The sequence below is a fragment of the Lutjanus erythropterus genome, chromosome 16, assembly GCF_056507025.1.
Source record: "Lutjanus erythropterus isolate fLutEry1 chromosome 16, fLutEry1.hap2, whole genome shotgun sequence".
NCBI lineage: Eukaryota > Metazoa > Chordata > Actinopteri > Lutjaniformes > Lutjanidae > Lutjanus > Lutjanus erythropterus.
Window position 1 is genome coordinate 18,217,737 of NC_139332.1, and position 25,537 is coordinate 18,243,273.

Genomic DNA, 25,537 nt, shown 5'->3' on the forward strand with positions numbered 1-25,537 from the left:
ATTATTTACAAAAGGAAATGCAAAACATTAGTCCTTTCCCATGTTTACCCAATGTATCCCTCAACACGTGAATATTTCATATTCATGAAGTCAAAGGACAACAGATGACAAACATTGCTCAGTGATAAGCAGGCTTCGGCAAATACAGCTGCTTTTCAACAACATCTCAACATCAGTCACACTGCTGCATCTCTTGGTCCTTGAATCCCAGTAGGAACACCGACAGGGACTTCAGTGGGGAAAAAAAAAACAACAACACAGGAGTATTTTTGATGCTGTTTCAAGTACAGTTTACACACAGGAGTCTTAACAAAACAGTGTGGCACAGCCAAGTTGAAGGATTAAATTAAACAGGCGCTACCTAAGGCTTTTTGTGTCTAAACAAAATCAAGTGCATCAAGCCAGTGTTGTTTTAGTTTTTTAGCATTTTAAATGTTCTAAATACATTTGACATCCACTGGCACATTTAATTTCGGCACAAACAAGTTCTTTTTGGGATGACAACCTTTTCAAAGGCACAGTGACAGATGAGTTTGAAAGGTATTCTTAATTTTACATAACAGGGAAGAATAGATTACAACATTCCTGTCATTTTGCTGAGCCCTCTAGGGCAAATTGCACTTAGTACAAATGCTTAATGAATGCTTCAAGTCTTGTTCAGGCAGCATTCTACCATGAAACGGGCTCCACAGACAGACAAGAGACAGGATTGAGAAGCAGTCTAGTATGACCGCTGCTCTCTCTCTCCACTTTTCCCTCTCACATGATGGAGCATGTTAGGAAGTAGCTGTTTTGGGGCAAAAACGCTGCTGACCTTACATTCCTGACGTGTCTTCTTTGAGCAGTCTTTCAATCTGTTATTTTTTGACAACTACAAAACATACAAGCAGGATTTTAACAATAATAATTAATATTAATTGCACATGAAGGTAACATTTTGTAGTGCAGCATGTAGGTTTTTTTTTTTTGTCTGATCTTGTTGAAAGGCACTTCTTTCATGTGCTGGACAGTCAAGTCAGTTTACACTGCTTTCAAGTTGTTGCATTAGATGAAAGAAGAACACATGACAATATATAAATGACACTTCAGATGTGCGCTGGACTCCATTTTGGTTGCAGAGGCACTTGGATGAAAGCAACGTGAAAAGTGAAAGTCCAGCTGGTCTGCTTCAAAAAGACCAAATGAACCTCTCCTTGCAATTCTCATTCACTCCGCCGCAATCTGCACTTATTCAGTCGATCATGTGGGTATAAAAGCGCTGAATTGGGTGAATCATTGGCTTAAAGTGACTTTTTTTTTCCACCACCTTTTATTTGGTCGCCATTCCCATTCAAAAGTGGAGTGCAGACTTGGAGGGCGAGAGAACTGGGAGCAGCAAAGAAGACATCCATCGTAGTAATTGCACTATGGTAAAACAAGGTCACTTGAGGTTCCCTGCTACTTTCTCTCTTCCTCCTCCTACCACTCAAACTTCCACTGCTGGTTCTTGTCTCCCGGGGTACACCGCCTCATCTGGACATCCGTGCGGCCCTCTTGTGTGCGGTAGGCTGTCACACACATGTCTGAGTGAGGGTGGTAGATGGTCCCGTCCTGAAAGGATTTAAGGAGAGGGTTTAAATTAAAGGTGTAAAGGTGAATTTTGGGGTCAAGGACGTCACTTTGTGTTGAAAAGTGCTGGGGACATAAAGGCTCAGAAGAAAAAACATTTTTTTCAATGGTCTTCAACAAATGCGATTTTGGCAATGTAATGGTACGAGCGGTATGACATCAGTGGTCATGCAAATATCACATCTACTGTAGAAAGCATTAGTGCATGTCAGTCAGCCCAACGACCGATGTCCAAAATCAATACCCTAAAATGAGAAAACAAACAACTGAAGGAATGTTGTTAACTTGGGATAATAAAAATTTCGTTTTTTGTTTTTTGGTGCTGCAGGCTTTTACAACAGAGAAACAGAGTTCACAAGAGTTCATGAGTAAAGTTTGACCAGTCATGGCTCATTACCTGTTTTCTTGTATGCAAACAAAAAAATCTTAGTGTTGTTTTGTTAAACCATTTTTATACAAAAATTGGCACATATATGCAGGTTTTAACAAAATTAAACAAAAAACAGGCAATCGACTTCTTTCCCATTGCCAGTAGACCCGTTTGCCATTATGTGTTTTCTTTGTCTGATGTGTGCTGGAAAGCAGGAGAACAGAGAGATAGATGTTTTTAGTTTTACTTGTGTGTGTTCAGTTCTCAGTACTTTTGTAGCTTCTAACTGAATCTCTGTGATTTGAAGTTTCGTTTCTTTCCTGCACCGCTGTTTTTACTTTCAGGTTATCGGCTTTATTTTACATTTCATTTTCACTTTCAGGACTTGTGTTCAGTCGCTGCTGGTGAAAACCCAACATTTCCCATTCTGCAGCCTCATAATAAAAGCTTTTAGACAGAACAAAATAACAGGGTATGTTTAATATTAAGAAGTTATGCAATGTTTATTGATCAGAACTGGAGCTGATGAATACCCATGACTACTGCAGAGTCATTTGACCTGGGATTGAATGACAATTGTACCCTTTCCCACTGAAGACAAAAACCAAATGTTAGTGAGTTTAGTTAAAAACTAAGCTTGTGGAACATTTTCAACCATTTTTAAAAAGCGACATGTCCCCAGTATCCCCAGTGTAAATGACACCTATGACTGGGGAGTACTTGTGTGTGACCCCTACCTTTTTGAACTCCCAGATAATACTGGTAGGTTTGACCTCCCCATCACTCGGGCAGTGCCTCATCCCAATGGAGGTCTGTCCATCCAGTACTTCGGCACACAGCTCCGTCACAGAGTTGAACCGGATCTCCTTTTGCGATGTGTATTCAAAGTACTGGAACAGAGGAGAGACGTGCTTATTTACTCCGTATATACACACTGAATATGTGATTCTTTGCCATGAAATGACTTTGAAAAGAACCCTGACTGGAAGAAGAGCAGTTGCTGAGATCAAAATGCATGTCTCTTTCTACCTTAATCTCTCCGGTTTATTAACAACCTTTCAACAAGCACAGTCATGCAGTTTGGCATGTTTTTTTTTCTACTAGGAGAACAGGATTGTTTTCCTCTGACTTTGCTGTGGTATCAAGTCCTGGCTAAGCTCCCGTTGCATGGCGTGTCTTTGTGTGTGTCGAGGGACCTCATCAGTAGGAACTTTGCCCTCTCAGTCAACCAGACATGAACATGAACACAAACCCAACTCACCCCCCCCTCCAGGATGCAACACTCCCTAGCCTACCCGTTAAACAGAGGGTCAGGTAATCAATCTTCATACTTCCCCATCCTTCTTTTCATATCTCATACATCTTTCAGGCGCATCGGGGCCCGTAATGGTAGTTTCTAATAAAAGACTCACTCGGGGCCCCTGTGTCTGGCTTCAAACTTATTTACCCAGGCTGTGCCATTCATTCTGCCTGCAAGGCTCATGTATCTTTTAAATGGAACCTGGGTTCTTATGTGGGCCAGGGAAGGGGGGGAGCAGGAGGGAGGCGGTGAAGGGCCCTCAGGTTTTTGTTTCAGCAGAGAGCCATTCAAACATTGATTTTCACTCACACATGGTGCTTTTTTGTGACTGGGGACACCTGATGCGGTGCATCAGTGGGGTAATCAGAGATATCAAGCAGGTTGGAGATTCACAGAAAGGAGCTCTGCCTATTGTCTGACTGCAACATTAAATATACATCCTCACAGACAAATAATCTGCTGGTTCCTAAACCATCCATCACCAGAGATGGCAGGCATTCAGCTTAAAAGTACCACTGATTCAATTGCACGATATTTTTAGGCATATGAGGATACAATACCAAACTTACTTTTCCCTTCATTACATTCAAGTCATGCTGGACACACCAGCAGAGAGCAATTTTCTGGTGTGAATCAACTGTGGCAGCTCGTTTTAGGGGTTAGCAGAAAGTGTTGACATTTCAAGATATATCTCCCACTGGGCCAAGAGAGGTTGTGAGATTGTGGCAGGAGAGAAAACGTGCACGAGACAGAGAGAGAATGGAGGAAGACAGAATAAACGTGTGAAACGCCTAATGCACCTGGTTGCCTCCCTGGCCGTGGCAGCCGAACAGGGAGAGGTGGGCACCAGTGGGGCTGTGCTCGGGAGCGTTGTAGTCCAGACACTCAGAGTGTATCCCTAAGCTCCGCACCTGGCGGGAGGAGAGCAAGAGTAAATAAATATTAAACAAATAAATAAATAACAATAAATATATTATTGATTTGTGTGAGGCAGGTCAGGCTGTAAGGTCACACAGAACAGCACCACTGCAGCTGGTAGATTCAGTCCTCTGATGAAATGAGGCTCCAAAATATCACAACAGACTTTCTCCTGCTGTTTGCTTATTTTCCACATCAACACACACCTATTAAGTAATCAATTTGAAATACTTTTACCAGTTTTTACTTTCTCATGCTTTCAAATTAAAATGCCGATATTCCTACCGCTGAGAAAATGCCATATTTTCAGGTTATGTCATTATTGGTACTGTAGGCGTGAACACAGAAAAATACCATTTCAGATTTTTGGACAGTGCCGTTGTTGCACGCATCAGTAGTTCTCAAATACAGGCCCAGAAACCCCCAGGGGTTGTGAAAGGTTTTCAGATTCATTCATTTAAATTATCATGATGTAATTTTTTTTAACAAACAGATTTAGAAAATAAAAAATTATTTGTTGAAGTATCAGCTGAGATTCTTATACAACAATCAAACATATAGCTCATTCAGTCAACCATATATCACCTATTAATGGGATAGTTCAGATTATTTGATGTGGGGTTGGATGAGGTAATTATTAATTGTTAGTGTATTACCTACAGTAGATTGCGGTTGGCGTGTCCTCAGTTTGTAAGCAAGCAACTGCTGTGGACAGGATCAGTAGCAAAAGATATTTTTGCCACTTAAAAAAGGTCCATCTAAAGAAAAGTAATGTCAGTTTAAGTGTACCAATATTCAGAATATTTTCACAACTTTACTTTGCAGTCGGACAGCCTTTTCTGACAGGGGACTGTGGTTACTAAGGCAAACCAACTAAACTCTGTAGCAAAATCAGTAATTTTACCTTGCAGAACATGAGAGTTGCTGGTCTACAGCTGCCTCAATCTGTTAGTTTGTTTGCATTATAATATGACTTCAGTGAATCCAAACTAACCTTTTAACACACCAAAGTTAGATAATAATACAAACAAAGTAAATGATTAAGGCAAGAAATTCCTGTGCTCTGCAGGGTAAAATTACTTATTTTGCCTATGGAGTCTGGTTGTTTTGAGACAGAGTGATATTTGGCTTATAAAACTGCAGTCGCTTGTCTGAAAAAGCTGCCTAATGGCAAAGTAAAGCAGTGAAAATATTCTACTTCAAATGATACTGACTTTTTTTAGGAGGCCTTTTCTTAAGTGGTTAAAAAACATTTTGTTGCTGACCCTGTTCACATCAGTACATTGCTTGAGAATCTCTGCCACAGAACATGCAACTGCAGTCAGGGTAAAACAAATAGCAAAAAAGCAAGGTGATGGATGTTTGTAAGTTGAGGCCTAAGAAATCCCTCAGGGATTGTTCTTTTTTCTTCAGACAGAATGGGTACCATCATGGTGGCTGAAATTTAATAATTTTAAAACCCAACATCGAACCAACCACGAATTGAATACTCCACCAGGTGTCTGGATTATAATGGTCTTGATCCCAGTCCAAATGGGTTTGAAAGCCTTCTCACTTTCAAAAGGATTTTCCCTTATCGTGACCCTTCCTACGACCCAGTTTCAGACAAAAAATGATTTTAAAAAGCAAGACAAAGCTGCAACACAATTTCTTTTTGACTTCAGTAACTAGGCTGGTGCAAACAAGCACAAAATATGTGATTCCTATAAATTAAACACTGGTGCTGCACTTTGATTGTAAAAAGGATAAACAGTGGAATACAGTTACAGTGGATAGCAGATACTCACAGCCCCATGCCAGCCTGCCCTGTCCTCAGGTACATGTAGGTCAGGGTAGATATTCTTCAGGTACCAGTCGAAACTGTTGCATTTCAGCCTCTCCCTCAGCAGCAGCCGCTCTGAGATATCCCCATAGGACTCCTGTGAAGTAAGCACACAATGAATGAGTCATCTTTCAGAAACTGTGAGTGAAAATCTTTATAAACAAGTTACATTTTGCCTGCAGGAGAGGATGGTTCAGTTTACTAAACATACATCTAAATGAATTATTTATACCATTATTTATAATATTCTCTTATTTTAACACACTCTTCTTTTTCAGCAGTTTCAGAATTATTGTTTATATTCATTGTTTATGTCCACTGTTGTAGTATAATGTATATATTTTTACATACTTCTTATTTTCTTATATTTCCCCAAGCTTAAATTCTGTTCTTGACTGTGACCTAACCCAATTTCCCCCTGGGATCAAGAAAGTATTTCTGATTCTGATTAAATATTTAAAAACAAAAGTAATTATTTACATCCTGGATATGACAGCCGCATCCTACACACAAGAGGCCTTGACCTAATTATATCACCACACAACAAACTAGCAGGTGATTGGCTGCACCTAGATAGCTGTGTTTACTGAGGTGTGGAGTTCCACCTTAAGCAAATCAAAGTCCAAGACATGAACACACCTTATACCTTTACACTGCCTGAGGGTAGAGTCTAACTACTCCAGCAGGTCTCACAGATACATTTGAGTCATAACCACAATGCCCCGGCAAGTGTTTCAAGCAGAGGTGACAAAAGTACATACAGTCTTACTCAAGTACAAGTACAGATACTTGTGTAAAAAAGACTCCAGTAGAAGTAGAAGTACTGATTCAACCCCTTTAATCAAATTAAGTTGAAAAAGTTCAGGTCCTGACATGTACTTAAAGTATAAAAGTAAAAAGTGTCCCTCTGAAGGACATTTTGACCAGCTGCTTCTGTGCAAAGGTAACAAAACCTCACCTCTTCTCCACAGTTGAGTCTCCCTTTCAAAAATAATCCAAAATACAAACACTCAAAAATTAATGCTGGGTATTTTTGTGAAAATCACACAGGTATGTAAATAATTGGAACAACAAATCTGTAGGACACTACAAGTTATTTAATGAAAAACAAATACTGTCTGTAGCGCTGCAGTCTGCTAATATATTACGACAGCAGCATATTAGATTTGGAGCTGCTGATCTGGTCTGGCAGTGCTGTGTTCAATCTCCCCCTGACCAGGTAATTTATTGTTTGATCAAAGATCCCTGACATTAATAATGTACTTTTTTCAGATAGGTGAAACTGAGATACATGAATTTTTGATGAAGCCCAATACTCAGAACCTGAGAGGCACACGGCACACGTACTGCATGCTTGTCACTCGTGCACACCCTCTCACACATACGGCCTGACCCAGTCAGACAGACAGTGTTTCATTATATGTTGACACCTAGACAGCCGGGTGAATTATATCATATGAAACATCTAAATCTAGCATCACAGATAAGCCACTCTCTGCACCATATTAACATGGTGCTGATTGGTGCATCCATTTAGTACCAGTTAAATAAAAACAAGTGTGGAACAGGGAAACTAACAGAAGAGCTCAGGGCCTAGAGAACATATTTGTCCAAATAAAATTCAGGGAGTACTCTGAGGTCAACTTCTCGCATTCCCAGCAGCACGCGTAGCTAGACACACATTGTTTAAAAAAAACTCGGTTCATGCCCTACCTTTCTGGCTGGGGGATTCCTGTTGTAGAAGTGTTGTTTATAAGAGTCCATCCAAACCTCTGCAGCTCGTACAGTATTCTGGAGGAAGTTGGGTCGTGCATAAGGGGCCTTTTTAGGAAACACGTGGCCCACGTGAGAGCAGGGGTGAATCTCCAGGCTGCCCCCACACTGCCACACCTGAAGGGGGGTTAAACATATGACATACTATAGTGGAGATGTCTTTAGTTTCCTTCTACCTCATGATATTGCTTTTTAATGTTCAGTAGAGTACAGCTTATATATTTTTATGGTTAAATAATCCTGTAAACCAGGCATACCTAATCCCTGTACACTATCCCCACTACAAGAATAAATACTGACTATGTTTACATGCACAGTTCCCACGATTATTTAGACACACATGGTGTAAAAGAAAATGTGATTCTTCAGAGCAGGCCACCTTCTTCCATTGCTCCGTGGTCCAGTTCTGATGCTCACGTGCCCATTGTTGGCACTTTCAGCGGTGCACAGGGGTCAGCATGGGCGCCCTGACTGGTTTGTGGCTATGCAGCCCCACACACAACAAACTGCGATGCACTGTGTGTTCTGACACCTTTCTATCAGAACCAGCATTACAAGAAAAGCCCACATTTCTGGTTAGAAGGGGGAACACACCTACTTTTAAACACTATGAAAGACTGGACTGGAAAGACAGGTTTCTGTATATGCACAAATAACACAACAACAAAAGCTACCAGAGGGAGGCTGAATGAATGAAAAATGGTAGGCTGTAAAATGGTGGGAAAGCTTGAAAAAAATAGTATTTTGACACAAAAATGAAAAACGTATGCACAGCGGCATGTAAATGGGAATATTAGTGCCATGTTAATTTTCATTAACCATGTAAGCAGCTAGTGGAAATATTGTATTAAGGAAGGAAGAAGCAGGAAGAAAGTATAGGTAGGAATAAGGGCAAACACCAGAATATTTTGTGTATGTAAACACGGTCATTGAAGAAGGACTGTAAAATACCTGGCAGAATCAGAGAATCAGCAGTTTTGTGGATATGGTTATTATTAACCAAGTACAATGTCTATTGTACATCATGTGTTAAAATATGCCACAACAATAGGTGAACTTTGGCACGTGTGTCTGTCCTTCATGTTTGACATACCTGCCAATAAACTAGCAGGTAGTTTGTAAGAAGCAGCTAGTAAATTTCTCAACCTAATAAATGATGGGATCAGTGCGTAGGGATATATTAAATTATACTTTTATACTATTTTTGCCCAAAAATACATAAGCCTAAATGTCTCATTGAAGGAGGATACAAACCTTAATACAAATAGAACAATATTGTTTATGGTGACTATTGCCATGCTAGAAATCCTCTCTGAATGACAAACAAAGCTGTAAGCTCTTTACCTTCAAACTTACCATGAAAATTAAACCCCCCCGTGAGTCATACGACTGCATTTTAAAACAGCTCTGATTTATGGTATAAATTTGCATTGTATAATTGCTTGATCTTCCAGCATAGAAAAACAAAAAGGCAAAAACAACATCCTTTCAGAATGAAAGGCTGTTAACATAGTCTTTCTTAATACTTGGCTCAGCTCTGCTCCAATCACACAAGGCAAAGTCGTTGTCATATATTCATAGTCAAACAGCCATTAAATGACAGTCCCTTCCATCTTAATTCACCGGGCACTTTACTCTGCACCATATCTTTTTAGCACTCCAAAAACAGGGTTGAAAGGCAATTCACTAAACATAAATTATGTATGGCAAAAAGTCCCAGTGAGAGGCATTTTTATTTCCACATGCATAACGCATCCCTCAGGGGAGCAGCCCATTCGTCTTCACACTGAAACCACATACACACTATAAATCATACACACAAAATTCACATTACCTACCCCTGGATGCTCCTGCTACAAACTCACACATAGCCAAAAATCTGTGCCAATTTGATTGACGCAGACAAGTGAAAAGAGACACCAACGTCACAACAAGGCATCAGCCAATATCAGGGTGCAGTTTCAGATGCCATGGCCGACTGTGATCTGACACTGACATGTGTATCTCTAACATCAATTACCCACTGACAGTTTGCTGTTAGACGGATGAATTGAAGGATCAGCAGCCATGAAAAGGTTTCCTTTGGTAATGAAATGACAATAAACCTCAATTCACTGATGTTTCTGTGTCACAGTAGCAAACAAGCTGAGTCAACGGATGTTCTGTCTGTGAGTAAGAGATTTTGGTAATGAAGCCAGTTAGATTAGTCACTCTTTCCCAACAGTTTTAAAAGCCTCACTCTGGTCTCATTTTGCTAAGTAGCAGCTCAGTGGTAAATAGTGGTAAATCTGCTCACTTAAGGAGAACAGAACTCACCCTGAAGGAGAGCTCCAGGTTTTCTCCTCCCCACACCTCCATACCCATGTCATATGTGCCCAGGTACTCAAAGTAGGTCTTGCTCACAGCAAATAGTCCACCGGCCATTGTTGGAGACCTGGGAGAAACAGTGACAGAAAGGTGACTATTAAGGATGCAAGACAAATAAATTATGATAAATTATATTCCAATAATGGGACATTAATATGATTATTGTTGTGATAAATATCTGCATGTAATGTCTGATTTCATAGATAATGTCAAAGCATTTAACTTGAATTCTTAGGCAAACAACTTTATAAAAGCCAAATTATATTTGTCAAGTTTTCTGATGTACTTAAATACTAGCTATACTTAAGCTAATAATCATGCTTGTGTTGCTGTGTAGTGGTTGTGACATGCTCCGCCCACATCTGATACAGTACTTTGGTGTGGTCACAAAGACAACAGACCACACCAAGTGCAACAGATTAACAACTAACCTTTCAGCCCATGGAGGCCAATGCAGCAGTGCCTTTCCACCACATAAGATTTTCTGTGACGTTACCCTTTAAAAGTAGCAGCTAACTAAACAAAAAGTGTTGGTTTGTGTTGTTTCAGATAGTAATAAAGGTATGAGGAAACTACAAGTAGGATGAATAATTAGGAGGCATGTTCTCAGTATGTGCTTGTGAAAAATGGCAAATTTTAATAGACACCAGTGTTTAAAGGATCAGTCATTCATAGTGTGTAATAGAAGTGGAAACGTAGTATGTAAGTAATATAGTAATCTAACACGTACAGTGACAAATTAGCAGTGAGCAGTGTATTACATTTTTAAGAGCAGAGCTCGACACTGGTACTGGTGCCAATCTGATAAAGTGACCTCCCATGAGAGCAGCACTTCTGAAGTATCATGTTGTCACCTGATGGGGTCAATGCGAGACTTGCGCCTCTTGCGTTCCACTTCAGGGACAGAGTGCCACTGAAAGGTGAGTCTCCAGTCAAAACCACCGATCATTGGCTCATCCGTTTGCATGTAAAACTCAAAGGTGTTCCAATCAATGGTGTCGATCACTGGACACACAATGGTACTGGAATTCTCACCGATCCTAAACACAAACAATAACATACAGAAAACAGGGAGCAGGAAGGAGAAAGCAAAAACATATAAAAGTCTGATTTAGTATTGGTTTCAGATCTGATATATATTCAGGTTTGTACAACTTTGACAGCTTTTTTTCTCATTTAATTTGTTCAACCCACCTCTCCAGCAGAGGCTCAATCCAGCCAGGGACGCACTCACAGTGGCAATCCAGGAATGTCAGTACATCACCTATAGCGTAGGTGGCACCGATGAGACGTGCCCGGACCAGACCCTCCCTTTTGTTGGTGCGGATGAGACGCACACGCTGGAGATTACTGATGTACTCGGCTAGCTGGGACTTCAGGTAAACTATTTAAAACACAAACACATGTACATGATAATCGTTTGTAACATTTAAGTTGTGTTACGTCCTCATCCTACATGTAACCTCTCTTTCTTTATAGGTTTATAGGTTTTAAATTGATACAAAGTGTCTTGAACGCAGCAAAAGAAAATAAGAGGGTATGAGGAGAGGGCAGGTTTCTCTGTGCATACAGGTGCCGCCACAGTTCCATGCATCGCTTTTTGGAGGAAATCCTGCATATTTTGCCGTTAGAGCTACTTTAAACCATTTTGGCCACTAGAGGACAGAAAAAAACATCAAAACAAGCCAAGAGATAGAAACCTAGTGCCAAACCATTGGCTATGAGGCGTGTTATAGCTACCAAATTGGCAAACAACTGTCTACTTTCCAGCAGACACAAAGCATCATTGGAATTCATTCTCGCTACCTAATAAATATAAGGCCAATATCCTGGTTGTCTTTCCTGTTTTGGATTGCAGTCTCCATCCCTGGGTTGATGAGTACGGCTATGACTCAACCAAAAAAGCTGCAGAAGGCAAAATGATTTGATTCAAATTTTCAGGTCACTAACAATTGAAGTCAACACCTAGATTGCTGTGCTAGACTCTTTTCAGCTAAGTTGGACACATGAGAGAAAGCTGTCAGTCCTCCAGTCAGTGACTGTCTGTCTGCAGTAACCGTCCTGGTCGGGGAGTGGCATGTCTAGCATTCCATTTGGTCGGGGTGGTCAGAGGAGAGGAAATGATGTCATGGCATCTCAGTGCACACTGAAGTAATCATTATGGTGTAATGTCTCCGCTACACACATACTAGACTAGCTGTGACAGAATACCAATTCCATTAGGACAGACGGACATCAAGCTACTCCTATATCCAGTTTCTGAGACGAAAACGTATCATTCACAGAGTTAGCATGGGTCTGCAAAAAACAGTTCACATTCCATTTATTGACGACTGAAAAGAAAAGATAGTTGAGTTGAGACGATTTTCTCACATATTCTGTCCCCAAGATCAGGAGTGAACTTTCACAATGAAGTTTAGTCTTGTGCCACATACATGCTGGTGACACTGTGCAGCTACATTCAAGACTCATCAATGACATGCAATACTTCTTGTTTGCCTTCTTGTCTTTCAATTAAATATAAAACAGCCTAGGCATAAGAGTCTGCTATAAAAAAAAGAGAACTTTGTTAAGAATCTGCTCATTCCTAATAATGATCAACATTTAAAATGACCCAAAACATTTCCAGTATGCCTTGAAGCAACTCCACACTTTATTTCATCATTAAAGGAAAACTGCCCACACTTGTTTCGGTGGATGTTTTTCTAATTGCTTTCGGAGCATATCCAGAGGCATTATCTGTTCACTGCTTCGTAGATAGCATCTCTTCTCTATATATAGCAGGGTCTCATTCGACTTGTTCTCTTGCATGCTGTCAGTGTAAAGAAATCAAAGCACAACTGAGGTTTGGCTTGTCCGCTTTGTTAAACTAGGCCAAGACTGTCAGCCCTCTTTGTGCCTGAGCTGTTTTACTTCTATAAACAAAAATTAATGCATTGGTTTGTTTATTAGTGTGGGGGGTCAGACCTCGGTCGCTGTAGTCATCGATGAGGATGATCTCTTTCAACAGGATGGCGGGCGTGGTCTCCAGGACGCTATGGATAGTCCTCAGCAGGGTGGACCAGGCCTCATTGTAGAAGGCTATGATCACAGAGGTGGTGGGTAAACGCCGGTAGTCAAACTTCTTACTTCGGCATCTGAGGTATGTTTGTGTGTGTGGGGGGGTGACAGATACAGTTGACATAAGCAACAGTTCAAATGTTATACAGTGCATATTTATGAAAGCAACAACGTACCGAATGAACTTGTACAAGACACAAATTCTGGGTTTTTGTTTTTTTTACGGCCAGAGCGGCTTCAGCAACTATTGTGGCAGGGGGAGCTTTCTGGTCTTAATCCAGATGGCAGTCATTAAAACAATAAAGAGCTGCAGAAATATGGATGGGGGTGGGGAGGGGTATCACACCAGTGAGCAACATACCACAGCAGTGCTCTGGGAGAGACCACAGAAACTTGAACAAACAGAGATGAAGAGAGCAGAGCAGAAAAGAGAGGGGGACAGAGGCAACGCTGGATGGAAATTTAAGTGAAAAACTGGAAACTAACGGCTTGAGGGAATGAGAACAAAAAGAGGCATGAAGGGAGAGCAAATATGAGGAGAGAAATGGCTAACTGTTCTATTTTTATGAATCAGTGGTGTACAACAGAGTGTAACCACTGGCACAGGATGAATTACTTCTGGTAATTTTTTAGCCAGAGGATCAACCCACATATGACACTGTTGGAAGTGGGTTGGGATTAGTACAAATATGTTATCCCCCAGAATTAGTCACAACCAATCAGCAATTGTGTTCGCAGAGCTGTAACACTTTCATGATGGAGAGAAATTGAATCTGTCGCCAAACCTGTTCCCGGGGGAAACTGATGTAACTATTAGGGCTGAGTACTGGTACTCAATACCGTTAAGGTGCCATTAAGATATCGAATACAGTTAAAAGTGACCCAGTACTGAGAAATATAAAAACATCTGTCAAACCCACACTTGATCTTTTTTGTACCCACATCTAGAAAAAAAAGACTACAAGGACTACAGGTCTGTGGCATCTAATAAAAAAGAATGCATAAAATGTGAAAGGATTATTTCAGGATTTCTTCCTGTAGAAGCCCCTTTTTGTTGCTTTTCTAAAGAACTACAATGTGTTGCTGTTTTTTTAAATAAATGACACAATCACCACACATCCATCACCACTGATGGACACAGGCGTGTGACATGAGGATGCTGAGAAACTATTAATTTTTTTTAACCTCTGTCTCACTCTGAAGAATACGTTGTTGTTTTTTTGTATGGACTTTTGATGGTGAGACAAAGTTAACTTGTTTTTGAATACTGTGGATCCACCAGTGTTTTGATGCATGCATCAAACTGTATTTTTTGTCACAACTGTAAGACCCGCTCATTGATTTACTAATTCACCCTCCTGCAAGCCCTCAATCAAGTCAATGGCACATACAGTGTTTTGTGGATGTGGATATTTTTTTGGAAGTGGTTTGAAGCAAGTCCATTAATAGGTGTCTATTAGGCTTAACTATAAAGTTGTGACACTTCCATTCACATGATGGGCAGAAAATGAAGTAAAAAAAAAAGGTGTCAAATGAAGTAATCCATTGGTAAACTGTGGCGTACGTGCAGAAATGCAACAAGAGTATACCCACCACCTTAAAATAAGTTAACTTTAGAGGACGTAACACATTGTTTACACTGCTGCTAGGAAATGTAAGCCAACAGAACCGGTAATGTATGTCTCAGAATAGTTTGACAACAAAAGGATGTATTCATCATCTGTAAAGCAGGCAGTTCTCTGTTGGATGACCTTCATTCATACCTCAGCCACATCACAGTGTCTACACGTATCAGCAACTTATATATAAGCCTTTTTAAGATTTAATTTAAGTCCATTTTTGCAATAAACTTAATCATTAACTGCAAAAATACATCTGAGTAAATACATATACTGTCAGAAAAAAATATTTTAAAAAAAGACAAAATGACAATAACTGGTTATGTTAAGGAACACTGGTCAAATTCTGTTTAATAATGTGAAAAAATAAATCGTCCTTAATAAAAAAAAAAAATTAGTCACCACAACTGTCGTGCAGCCAGAGTCTGACATGGGACTATATCCATTTCTATGCATAAAGTCATTTAGACCCCTCAATCATTATTGTGGTTCCCTGTTTTATAGTGTATACATGGTTAAAAAAAATGGTAAATGCCATCCTGTCTCATCCAGCCTTCTCTGCTGTCATAATGCATGCAATCAACTTCCTCATGTAGATTACACTGATGATCATGAATAGAACCTTTTCATGCAAAAATAGCACAGAGCACCACTGTGCCTCGTATCATGCACCTCCGTCATGGTATGGGCAGGCGGACAGCCAAGCACATGAGTTCTGCATGACACTTCATCCTTGCTGACTCATTCCAGTCCCCAGAGGGCCACAGGCAAAAGAAAAAAAAAGTGAACTTGTCAAAAATGTCACTCTGCCAGTGCAAGGACCCATCATGGGGTGTCATAAAAGTGACAGTTTGTATGGTATAGTGACTGTAATTTTCACAAAATGTTACCATGGAATGCCATTATGCTGGAGGACTGATGATTTTATCTCTTGTTTGAACGGTGTCTGTGTATAAAACATGGGGTCTGACTTTCAACCTTCAGCTGGAAAAATCAAGGCATCTTATCAGCCTACCTTTGGATATGCATGTGTTTCGTTCGGAAAAGGGTTTATTCCAGTTTCCCCAGGGCAATATCTAACACAGATTGACCGTTAAATCCAAATTAGACGATTTATAATGATATGTTTAAAGCCAGAAATTTAGAAAATCTACCCTTAGATGTAATCACAAATCCACTGCTAAAGAGGATTGACCCCTTAAGGGAAGGTTCACTCTAAAATCAAAACTACATATTTTTTCTCTGGCCTCTCACCAAAAAATACATTTGAAAAACTCAACACCAGGCTCCTTTTCCAGAAATCATGACCCAGTTACTCTAGGAAATCCACAGACCTTGTTGTGAGCAGTTTCATGTAGGATCTACTTTTTTCTGTGGTAGGCTTTGAGTACCACAACTACCACTTTTACTTGACATCTCTACGACTGACATTTACCAAAATCATACCAAAACAATCTAGATGGATTAGAAGCTTCAGGGGGCCAGAGCAAAAAATATGCATGTTTGATTTGGGGGTGAACTGTCCCTTTAACTGGGATGCTTCATATAAAATAAGCATACGACACAAATGATGGTTCTCACCACATGAATAGATACCACATCTGGGTTTCATTAGGAAGAGAGCCAGTAAGTTATGAGGTGAAGGCGGAAGAGAAACTACTAATAAAAGACATCACATTCTGTGTTTCATCACAGAGGCTGAGCTGAGAATAGCTGTGGACAACAACTCTGGATGGAATAAATCCAGTCAGAGAGCTGCTTACACCAGCTTCAATAAGCCCCGCAATGCATCATGAGAGCCTTCATCCTTGCTTCAAACTGTCAGTGGAAAACTGAGCCCAGTAAAGAGCTCAACTTAATCTCTATTGAGTAATTTATCCCTGACACAGTTGTAGAATTGTTATCAGCTCCAGGCAGTGTTCAAGGTCAGAGATACATATCTTAGAAAATAAGTGATTCTCTTAAAAAACAATTTAAGTCAACTTAGGCTGTTATAGTCCATTAGTCATTTTCTGACTAGTCATTCTGGATTAGGATTCTTTTTTGTTCTACTTACTCATTCATCCTATGGTCTTGGATGTGCCGATGGAGGGAAATCTTATCACTGACATAGATATTGATGGCATAGCGTTCAATGCTGTCCTGCTCCTGCTTCTTTTCTTCAGGGCTGAGGTTCAGGTGTGTGGCCCGGCCCCACTCCCCCAGTGCATTGTTGTCTGGCGACGACTTGACGTAAAGAGGCCGAGCCAGCTGTCCATCAGCCCCGCTCTCAACTATGGGGATTCGCCTCGCCGGACGATCGTGGTCCTCGTCTTCCTCCTCTACAGCGGAAGAGGAGGGGAAAGAGGAGCGTGCTAAAAGAAGGTAGCCCAGCCACAGCAGCCAGAGCAGGAAGCCAGCCTTGGCCAGCACGCCCAGTTTTCGAGAGCAACGCCCCCTCATGACAGAAAGGCCCAGGGAGACACCGTGACTGGCTGAGTTTCAGGGTGCCCTACAGGACACAAGCCTCTGAAGAAGAGAAAGAGACACCCACATTAGAAGACTGGTTTAATGTGATGCGTGACATTTTTGTAATGGAGAAACTGACATTTGCTTTGAGGCTCAAGACAGACACAACCCTGATTCTACAAAAGTTAGGACTGTGAATACAGCGAATACAGTACAAGAACTAGATATTTAATGTTCAAACTAAACAACTTCATTGTTTTTTGTAAATGTACACTCATTCTGAATTCGATACCTTTCCAAAAAAGTTGGGACAGGGGCATGTTTACCACTGTGCTGCGTCAACCTTTTTTTTAAATCACCACTCATTAAGTGCTTGGGAACTCAGGACACCAGTTGTTTATGTTTTGGAAGTGAAATTCTTTCCCATTCTTGTTTAATTCCAATTCCTGTATTTTGAGCTTCATAATGCCCCAAACATTTTCAGTAGATAAAGACAGGTCTTGACTGCAGGCAGGCTTGTGCTTGCACTGTTTAACTACAAAATCCCTGAAAAAGACATTGTCTGGATGGCAGCATATGTTGTTCCAAAACCTGTATGTACCTTTCAGCATCAATGGAACCTTCACAGATGTGACAGTTACCCATGAAACAAAAAAAAACCCACACCATCACAAATGCTGGCTTTTTAACTAGTAGGCTTTTAACAATCTGGATGGTCCTTTTCCTCATTAACCCAGAGGACACAACATCTATGATTTCCAATAACAATCTGAAAATGTGGACTCGTCAGACCATAGCTCACTTTTCCACTTTGCACTAGTCCATCTCTGATGACCTCAGAGAAGTCGCCAGCATTTCTAGATGTTGTTGATGTATTCCTTTGTCTTTGCAGGGTAGAGTCTTCACTTCTTATTGTTGATGCAGCGACAAACTGTGATGGTTTTCTGAAGTGTTCCTGAGCCCATCTTGCAATATCCTTCATATAAACATGGGTTTTTAAATTCAGTGCCACCCAAGGGGTCAAAGGTTATAGGCATTCAATGATGGTTTTTGGCTTGAATGCCTCTTTCATTCCCCATCATGATACTGTCACCTGTTACCAATTAACCTGTTCACCTGTAGAGTGTTCCAAATAGGTGTTTGTTTGTTTTGGGGTTTTTTTTCTACTTTTCACAACAATTCCCTGTCTTTTATTGTCCCTGTCCCAACTTTTTGGAAAGTGTGGCAGGCATCAAATTCAGAGTGACTAGAATTACAAATAAATAAGTTTATTAGTTTGAACAATAGGCCACATATCTTGTTTTTGTTCTGTTTCCGAATGAATATAGGTAAAAAAAAGGATTTGAAAATCATTGTTTCTATTTCGATTTTACCAACTTTTTTGAATTGCGGTTGTAGAACAGACTCAGGTAAAACTGCATCCAAACAACAAAGACAGAATGAAATTTTAAAAAAAACATGATCATGATCAAGATTTTTTTTTAATAAAACATGCCAGAAACATAAAATGGAGAGGAAAGGAATGGTTGAAGTATTGTGAGAAAAATCCAACAATGGCACCAACTAACTACCACTGACAAGAGGAGATTTACAAGATTGAGCTCTTTAATCAAGACTCTCCCAATGAGAATGTGGTTTAATCAAGTAACAGACCCATTCACAATTAAGTGAAGCTATTCACCTAAACACTTACACACGAGAAAGATAGTGTTTGCCTCTAAGTTCACAAGTGCCCCAAGGACACCGCTCCAATAGACCAGACGAGTAGTAATCAAAGCCGCCATCATAAATATAATTGCATGCTCAGGGCTGCATTAAGATGCTCATTAAATACAAATTGCAAAGATGGAAGAGGCTAAATTATGGCTTACAGTACAGTAATGTGCTGAATAAATTGAGTCTGTGATGTACCCCATCGAAAGATGTGTTAACCTGATGAACTTCATTGCAACGGTGCAGTTTTAGTTACACTGCATCACATTGAATCTTAAGCGAGGAGGGGTTTTACTCAACTGTGCTGCTGCACATTTTCACAGCTTTTATACGTCACGTGGGATCAGCCAGTTCACACTTGTTTATGTCAGCATCATTACTGTGAATACCTCAGAGGCATTAAAGGGACAGTTTGATGTTTGGCACATCCCCAGTTTGGAGAAGCAGCAGGATTACCAGTATAGGAAGCTAAGCAATGTACTGCTGTGGACAGGGTCTGCAGCAAATCATATTTTAGCCACCTAAAAAAAGCAGCTAAAGTGTACACAATATTTAGAATATTTACACCACTTCACCTTGCCATCAGACAGCCTTTGCTGACAGGAGACAGCTGTTATATAAACCAAATATTGCTTTCTCCTGCTAAATGCTCCTTTTGCAAAAACAGTCATAGTCACAACACAGGAGCTGCTGAATTACCACTGCCTAAATCAGTTAGTTTGTTTGAGTTATTGTATGATGGCAAGGTAAAGTGATGAAAAGATTCTAAATATAGTGAACATTTTTTTCTTATTTACTTTTTATTGACATTCAGCGACAAAGTAGTATGTACATCTACTTCAATTATTAGTCACAGAATATCAGCCTGAATGTCCCCCTTTTTTTTTTTTTAGAACAAAAAGAACACAAATAAAGAAAAACATATCATAAACATTAACACACAGGGAGTGAGATGTGGTTATTGCTACATAAACATGATGTATTATCTATGGTTAGCAGTGTCAAAGTGCTGCTGCTTGTGTGGTATTATGTAATCCATCCATTTCTTCCAGCGTAAGAAAAATAGGTCCCTCTTGTAATTTACATCCGTTGTCAATCTCTCCATCTTGCAAATGTCCATTGCAACGTCCATCCACATGTTTAAAGTTGGGCTCTCCCGTGAAAGACATTTTTTGTAAGGGCTTTTTTGGCTGCCACCAACAAAATACTACACAGATATTTGTCTCTTTTTGGCCATCCATCGGGTATGAGTCCAAAAAATTAAATTTTACTTTGCATAGGTATGTGACTCCACACACAATCCCAAAAAACATGATAATGATTTGCATTTGTATTTCCACAGTTTCTCCAGCAAGCCGGGGAGTTACCTTCATAGTGAAACTTTTGGCAAGGTGTAATAAAATATCTTATCAGGCCTTTTACAACCAAACTCCCTCCAGCTCTGTGAGCTGCTACATTTCCATTGATATGCCCGTACTGTTACCCACTCCTCCTCCGTTATATCTATTCCTCCCTCCTTTTCCCATTTTGTTTTTAAATATAGGGTTGAATGTATTTTCATGTTCATAAGTATTATCATCTACTATTGGTAATAAACTGAATAAACTCTAATCCACAAGATTATGTTTCCTGACAAACTTATCACTTTTAGCTACTGCATAAATATCTTCTGATTCATATTGTCAGCCAAGCTTTTGCATTGTTCCTATCTTAATCTCTAATTCCACAACGTAGCATTCAGCCATGTCCTGCAGTACTTACAGCCTGGTGTGAAGCATGTTCTTGTCCTCTGTTGTTTGGTACAAAGCCCAACAAATGTCACATCATGACTTTAATATTTTTTGTGAAAATAGAATATATGATAAAATATTACTGCAATTAATCATTAATCAGTAGCACCAGATAGACAAGGGTGGAAACTATTCATCAATGGCCTATACTATGGAAAGAATACAAAGGCCTAAGTGAGCAAATATGTAGCGGCGTTAAGGCTCTTGTGCACAAGATTACATCAATGTTTTCCCTTGAAGCCTCAGCCAAAATATCTTCTAGAAAATATTGACTTAATCACCCACATTATCAGTCAAGCTGTTGAAATGTTTTAATCTTAACCTGTAGTTCAACAGTGTGGCAATCATCTGTGGGCTGCAGTACTTACAACTTGTTCTTCAGCACCAATATGGTCCACAATAGTTTTACATCAGATACTACACACATAATAACCAGCATGTGTATAACAACCAGCAAAGCAGTAATCGGTAAAGTCTAAGCTTGCCTTTCGTTCACACTTTGATTGTGAATCAGGCATTTTAAAGAGGTTTTAGCATTTCCATCTCTCTCCAGTCAGTCAAAAAAAGAAGTTGCTCAAAAATCTGGGTGGAATATTTGCAAGAGGATAGATCCCTTTTTTCCTGATTTAAAAATAGGATTAGCCTGGGTTTGTAGACACACGAAGACAGCAATTTAGACATTCGTCTCTGACAGATCAGCTTACCATGCCAAGATTTGAAAGAGGGCTGCGGTAAAAACCGACCACTTAGCTATGTTGACACTGAATTGAATGTAATCACATAATTGTGTTGCATTAATATTAGAGCAGGGTGCCACTTACACTCGTGCCAGCCAGTGCCAGACAGGCTTAGCAGCAATACAGATGCACAAACACACACACGCTGTGCTTTTCCTTCTTCACAACAGAGCACAATGATGGTTATTTCCTAATTCAGCCAAACTCTGGGAGCAATTTAACTTTATTTAGCTTCAGAGAAGGCACTGTCAAATAAAAGTGAAAAGTGTGTGTGCTATGGTATACAGAGTCAGATGTAACTCAATTTCCACTGCGAGTCCTTCAAGGCAGCAGCATAGCCCTTTCACTCTAGCCTGGGCCCTGGCCAGAGGGCTCGGGAGTCCTGAGGTTACAAAATGGAGACGCCTGCGGACAAAACCCCCTTTTATTAGATGTCCATCACACCTTCCACTCTCTCTGAATCTGATAGCCTTACTGGGGAGCTGTTTGGATTGAGCAGGAGGGGACTGGGGCCTTAGATGCAGCTTAAATCCTGCCTCACTTTTTGGCTAAGAGGGAATGAAACTTAAAAAAAAGCAGGCAAGGGATAAGGTTTGCTTCCTGAGCTGCAATCTGCGGTGCACGTTTTACTCCGTTACACTAACAAGACTTTAAAAATAGAGCAGTGAAGAAAAAGATGGGTCAATAATTTATGTTACAATTATGCAGAAGAAACAAACTTGCCTTGATGTTGGAGTCTCTTCTCTCTTAGATGTCAGTGCTGAAGTTAACTATGTGGCACATGAGAACTGCTCTCCATGGTCAGACTGGAATGAGCATACTGTAAAATACATGGCTCATTTCCTCATTAACCAGTCAAGAAAGAAGTACAAACAACTACTACGATCCAACAAGCACCAGTGGAGCAGGTTATACAAACAGCAGTCGAAAAACAACTCTCTCCTATAAGCCGTTAGCCCTTTTCAGTTTGTAAAAGACCCATGAGACAGAATCACCGACTCCTCTCAACAACACAAACATCTCTTTTTTGATTACATTCTGTGTATACACTACTGACAGCAAGTGTTTTAAAGGAGCCAGGCTGTCATGACTGATGACAGGCTTAACGTAAAAGCTGGGTAGTGATTTTTGCATCACAAGGTCCCTGACACTCACCCAAATAAACCCAAACAGACTTGAACTGTGCTGTAAAACAGAGAGCTTTGACAAATGCCGACTCTCTTCTCTCATCTTACCTCAACACATATTAGAGCGTGACAGATATTAGTCAGCTGATAGTATCGGCCCAGTTTTGGCCTATCACAGCTATACTGTATAGACATATACGTTTTCCGATATGCACCTATGTGAATTAGTTAGTTCTAATGGCAGCATTTTGTGAATATCTGATCCTTTTTCTTATTTCAGATTTAAAGGAGCAGCATTTAACATTTGCACATCCATACATTATAGGGATGTCCCGATACAATTTTTTCACTTCCGATACAATACCGATATTGCAGCCTTGAGTATTGGCCGATACCGATATCGATCCGATACGATATCAGCACGAATCATACATACTTTTATTACTTATTTTGTAGTGTGAATGTTAGAAAAGGCTTGATCAAGTGATGTTACTCAAACAGAGAACAATAGTCAGCAACCAGAGTCACCTATGGATAGAAGTGCTGGAGCGGAAAATGGACTGCTTATCAGAGCGCTTATATCGGAGATTTTAGATGCAGTCCAATAAAATCCGATACTCGTTTTTTGGCTGATATCGGACCGATATCCAATATCAATATCGGATCGGGACACCCCGAATAAATTAGTCCAAATAGCAAGTTGAAGCCATTGACAGTATATTAAATAAGTTTGACTGCTATATAATGTGCAATATACAGTCACAGCAAGTTGTTTCTCTGTGCCCCATCCACCCCAGACTCAAGGAAGCTCAGGCAGGCTGCTGAACACTGCAGGATCACTCCAGGAGTGCAACACAGTAATATGAAAATAACATGCGCCAACCAGTCCTTCACTGTAAGTTGGTCAGGTCTTTAGAAGCTCAGTCGATGTAAAGATAAGCCCATTATCCCGACAACAAAAGCCAGCTGCTCTAGAAATTCACACACTTTGAGTTGAGTTCAGTGACTGCTGGCCTTACCGCCTGCCAGACACCATTAACATATTGCTCAGTTTAATCATTATAAACATCTACTCTTTGTAAAAGATTAATTAAGATGTCTTAAGACTCAGAGAGAGACACTCATTCAGCCAACATTCAGCATTAATTTGAACTCTAATTGATGAAAACAGGCAAACAATCAGATGTTACTGGCCAGAATAGAAAATTCAAAGGTCACCACAGCTGTAGCGTTTTTGTCAGAAAAGCAAGTATTTCAACTTAGCATGTTTCCAAAATCTCTGATGATATTTCATAGTCATTTTATGATTTAATACAGTAAATATATTACAGATTTCTCCTTTAATATATAGTACTTTGTATGTTTTTGTTAATCTATAGTTATTTATAATTATTAGAAATGTCAGTGAAATTGTATGGTTTTAGTGCTCTGATATAATTTTGTACAATAAAGTTGATTGCCTGCCTCCAGTACAAAACGTCACAAGTATTAACCATTTTTGAGGAATCACTGCAAAAAATTCTTATTTATATATATTCATCCAAATATATTGATAATCTTTTACTCGCGAATATCGGTATCAGCCGCAAAAATCCAATATGGGTCAGGCTCGAGCAGAAATTGATGCCAAAAATGCTGCACATGAAAGCAAAAGTAAAGCTCAGCGTCCTGTCCTCCATATTTACACTGAATGAAATATCAGCCCCGCGGCTCTCTAAGACATATCGATTGATCCAGCTTATATTATTTAGGAAATTATCTTATCGGTTTGTAAAGTCCAAAGGGATTTCATGAGGTTTCACAGGTGTCAGGAGGAAAATGAAGAGATCAAGGAGACAAGTGTGCGTAAACCTGTCAGAGTTACACCTGCAGTCAATTAACACGACACTGAGCAACAAGTCCGCTCTTCTTCTACAGTCAAATTAAACCAATGTTAGTATTAACAGGACTGTTTGGTGTGGTCAGCAGAGAGGGTGAGAGCTCATATACACACCATGATTAGCGCAGCAGCAAGAAGATTAATGTGAAATCTCAACTTTCAAAAGAGACATTGCGACAAACGACAACTACTTTGCTAACCAGTCAGCTATTGTAAGTTTTTATGTCTGCGGAAGTTAGCTTCCTTATCAAACCACCTAACGCCAACCAAAGTGTGTGACTTTACTGGTAAACAAGCAAGGAAGTTAGGAATGCATAAGTTACACGAAGCAAACTGTACTTTGGACACACATGACAGTTACAAAAGAGCGTTTCTCTCAAAAAAGTACGACGTTTGTCAGAGTTTACCTTGACGACAAGTTACATGTCTCGGGAGTTTCTTCGAGGTTGCTAAGGCCGTTGTTTGTCAGCCTGACTACGGCGGTCGTCTTCCAGTCAAACCTCTGGCTTGCAGATGTCAGCATACCCACATCCTCTCTCCTCCACGTTGGGCTCCGACCTGAGTCAAAGTAGCCGTTAAAGCAACGCAGCTTCCGGTAAGACCTTCCTAATAAAAGCACGACGGGGATCGTTAAACGTTTAATAGATATACTGTGTATGGAAGACCATAAATGTCCCAAAATGTGACACCTAAACAGTAATAAAGCATTAAATTAATTAATAACTACTTGTACAGTGAAAGGGAAAGTTAAAAGATATAGTTAACTTACAAAAAGTTTAAAAAACTGAATAAAATCTCAACCATAAGTTTAAAAGGCACTTTATGGGGGCCCTTGGTGGCATGGGGCCCCCTTCATCCTTGACAATCATGTACAGACTCAGCACAGCCTCATCAAGGAGAGAGGTAGTTAAGTTTGTACATTTATACAGGATAAATATGACCAATTACATTTTTAAAATGTTGCAGTGTTTATACAGTTTTATTTATTTATTATTATCATTATTTA

At 40.0% G+C, this 25,537-nt stretch overlaps 1 protein-coding gene across 1 annotated transcript; it reads right to left on the reverse strand.

Annotated features, from left to right (window-relative positions):
• poc1bl (POC1 centriolar protein homolog B (Chlamydomonas), like) lies at positions 1-25,093 on the reverse strand. The gene is made up of 11 exons (XM_084738693.1): positions 24,939-25,093; positions 16,894-17,345; positions 13,126-13,295; positions 11,353-11,542; positions 11,013-11,198; positions 10,108-10,225; positions 7,732-7,908; positions 5,984-6,115; positions 4,079-4,189; positions 2,716-2,868; positions 1-1,590 (listed from the first exon to the last, which is right to left on the reverse strand). The coding sequence occupies exons 2-11, from the start codon at positions 17,277-17,279 to the stop codon at positions 1,459-1,461; spliced, it is 1,755 nt and encodes a 584-aa protein (XP_084594819.1). The 5' UTR covers positions 17,280-17,345; positions 24,939-25,093; the 3' UTR covers positions 1-1,458.
• Between the last annotated feature and the right edge of the window lie 444 nt (positions 25,094-25,537).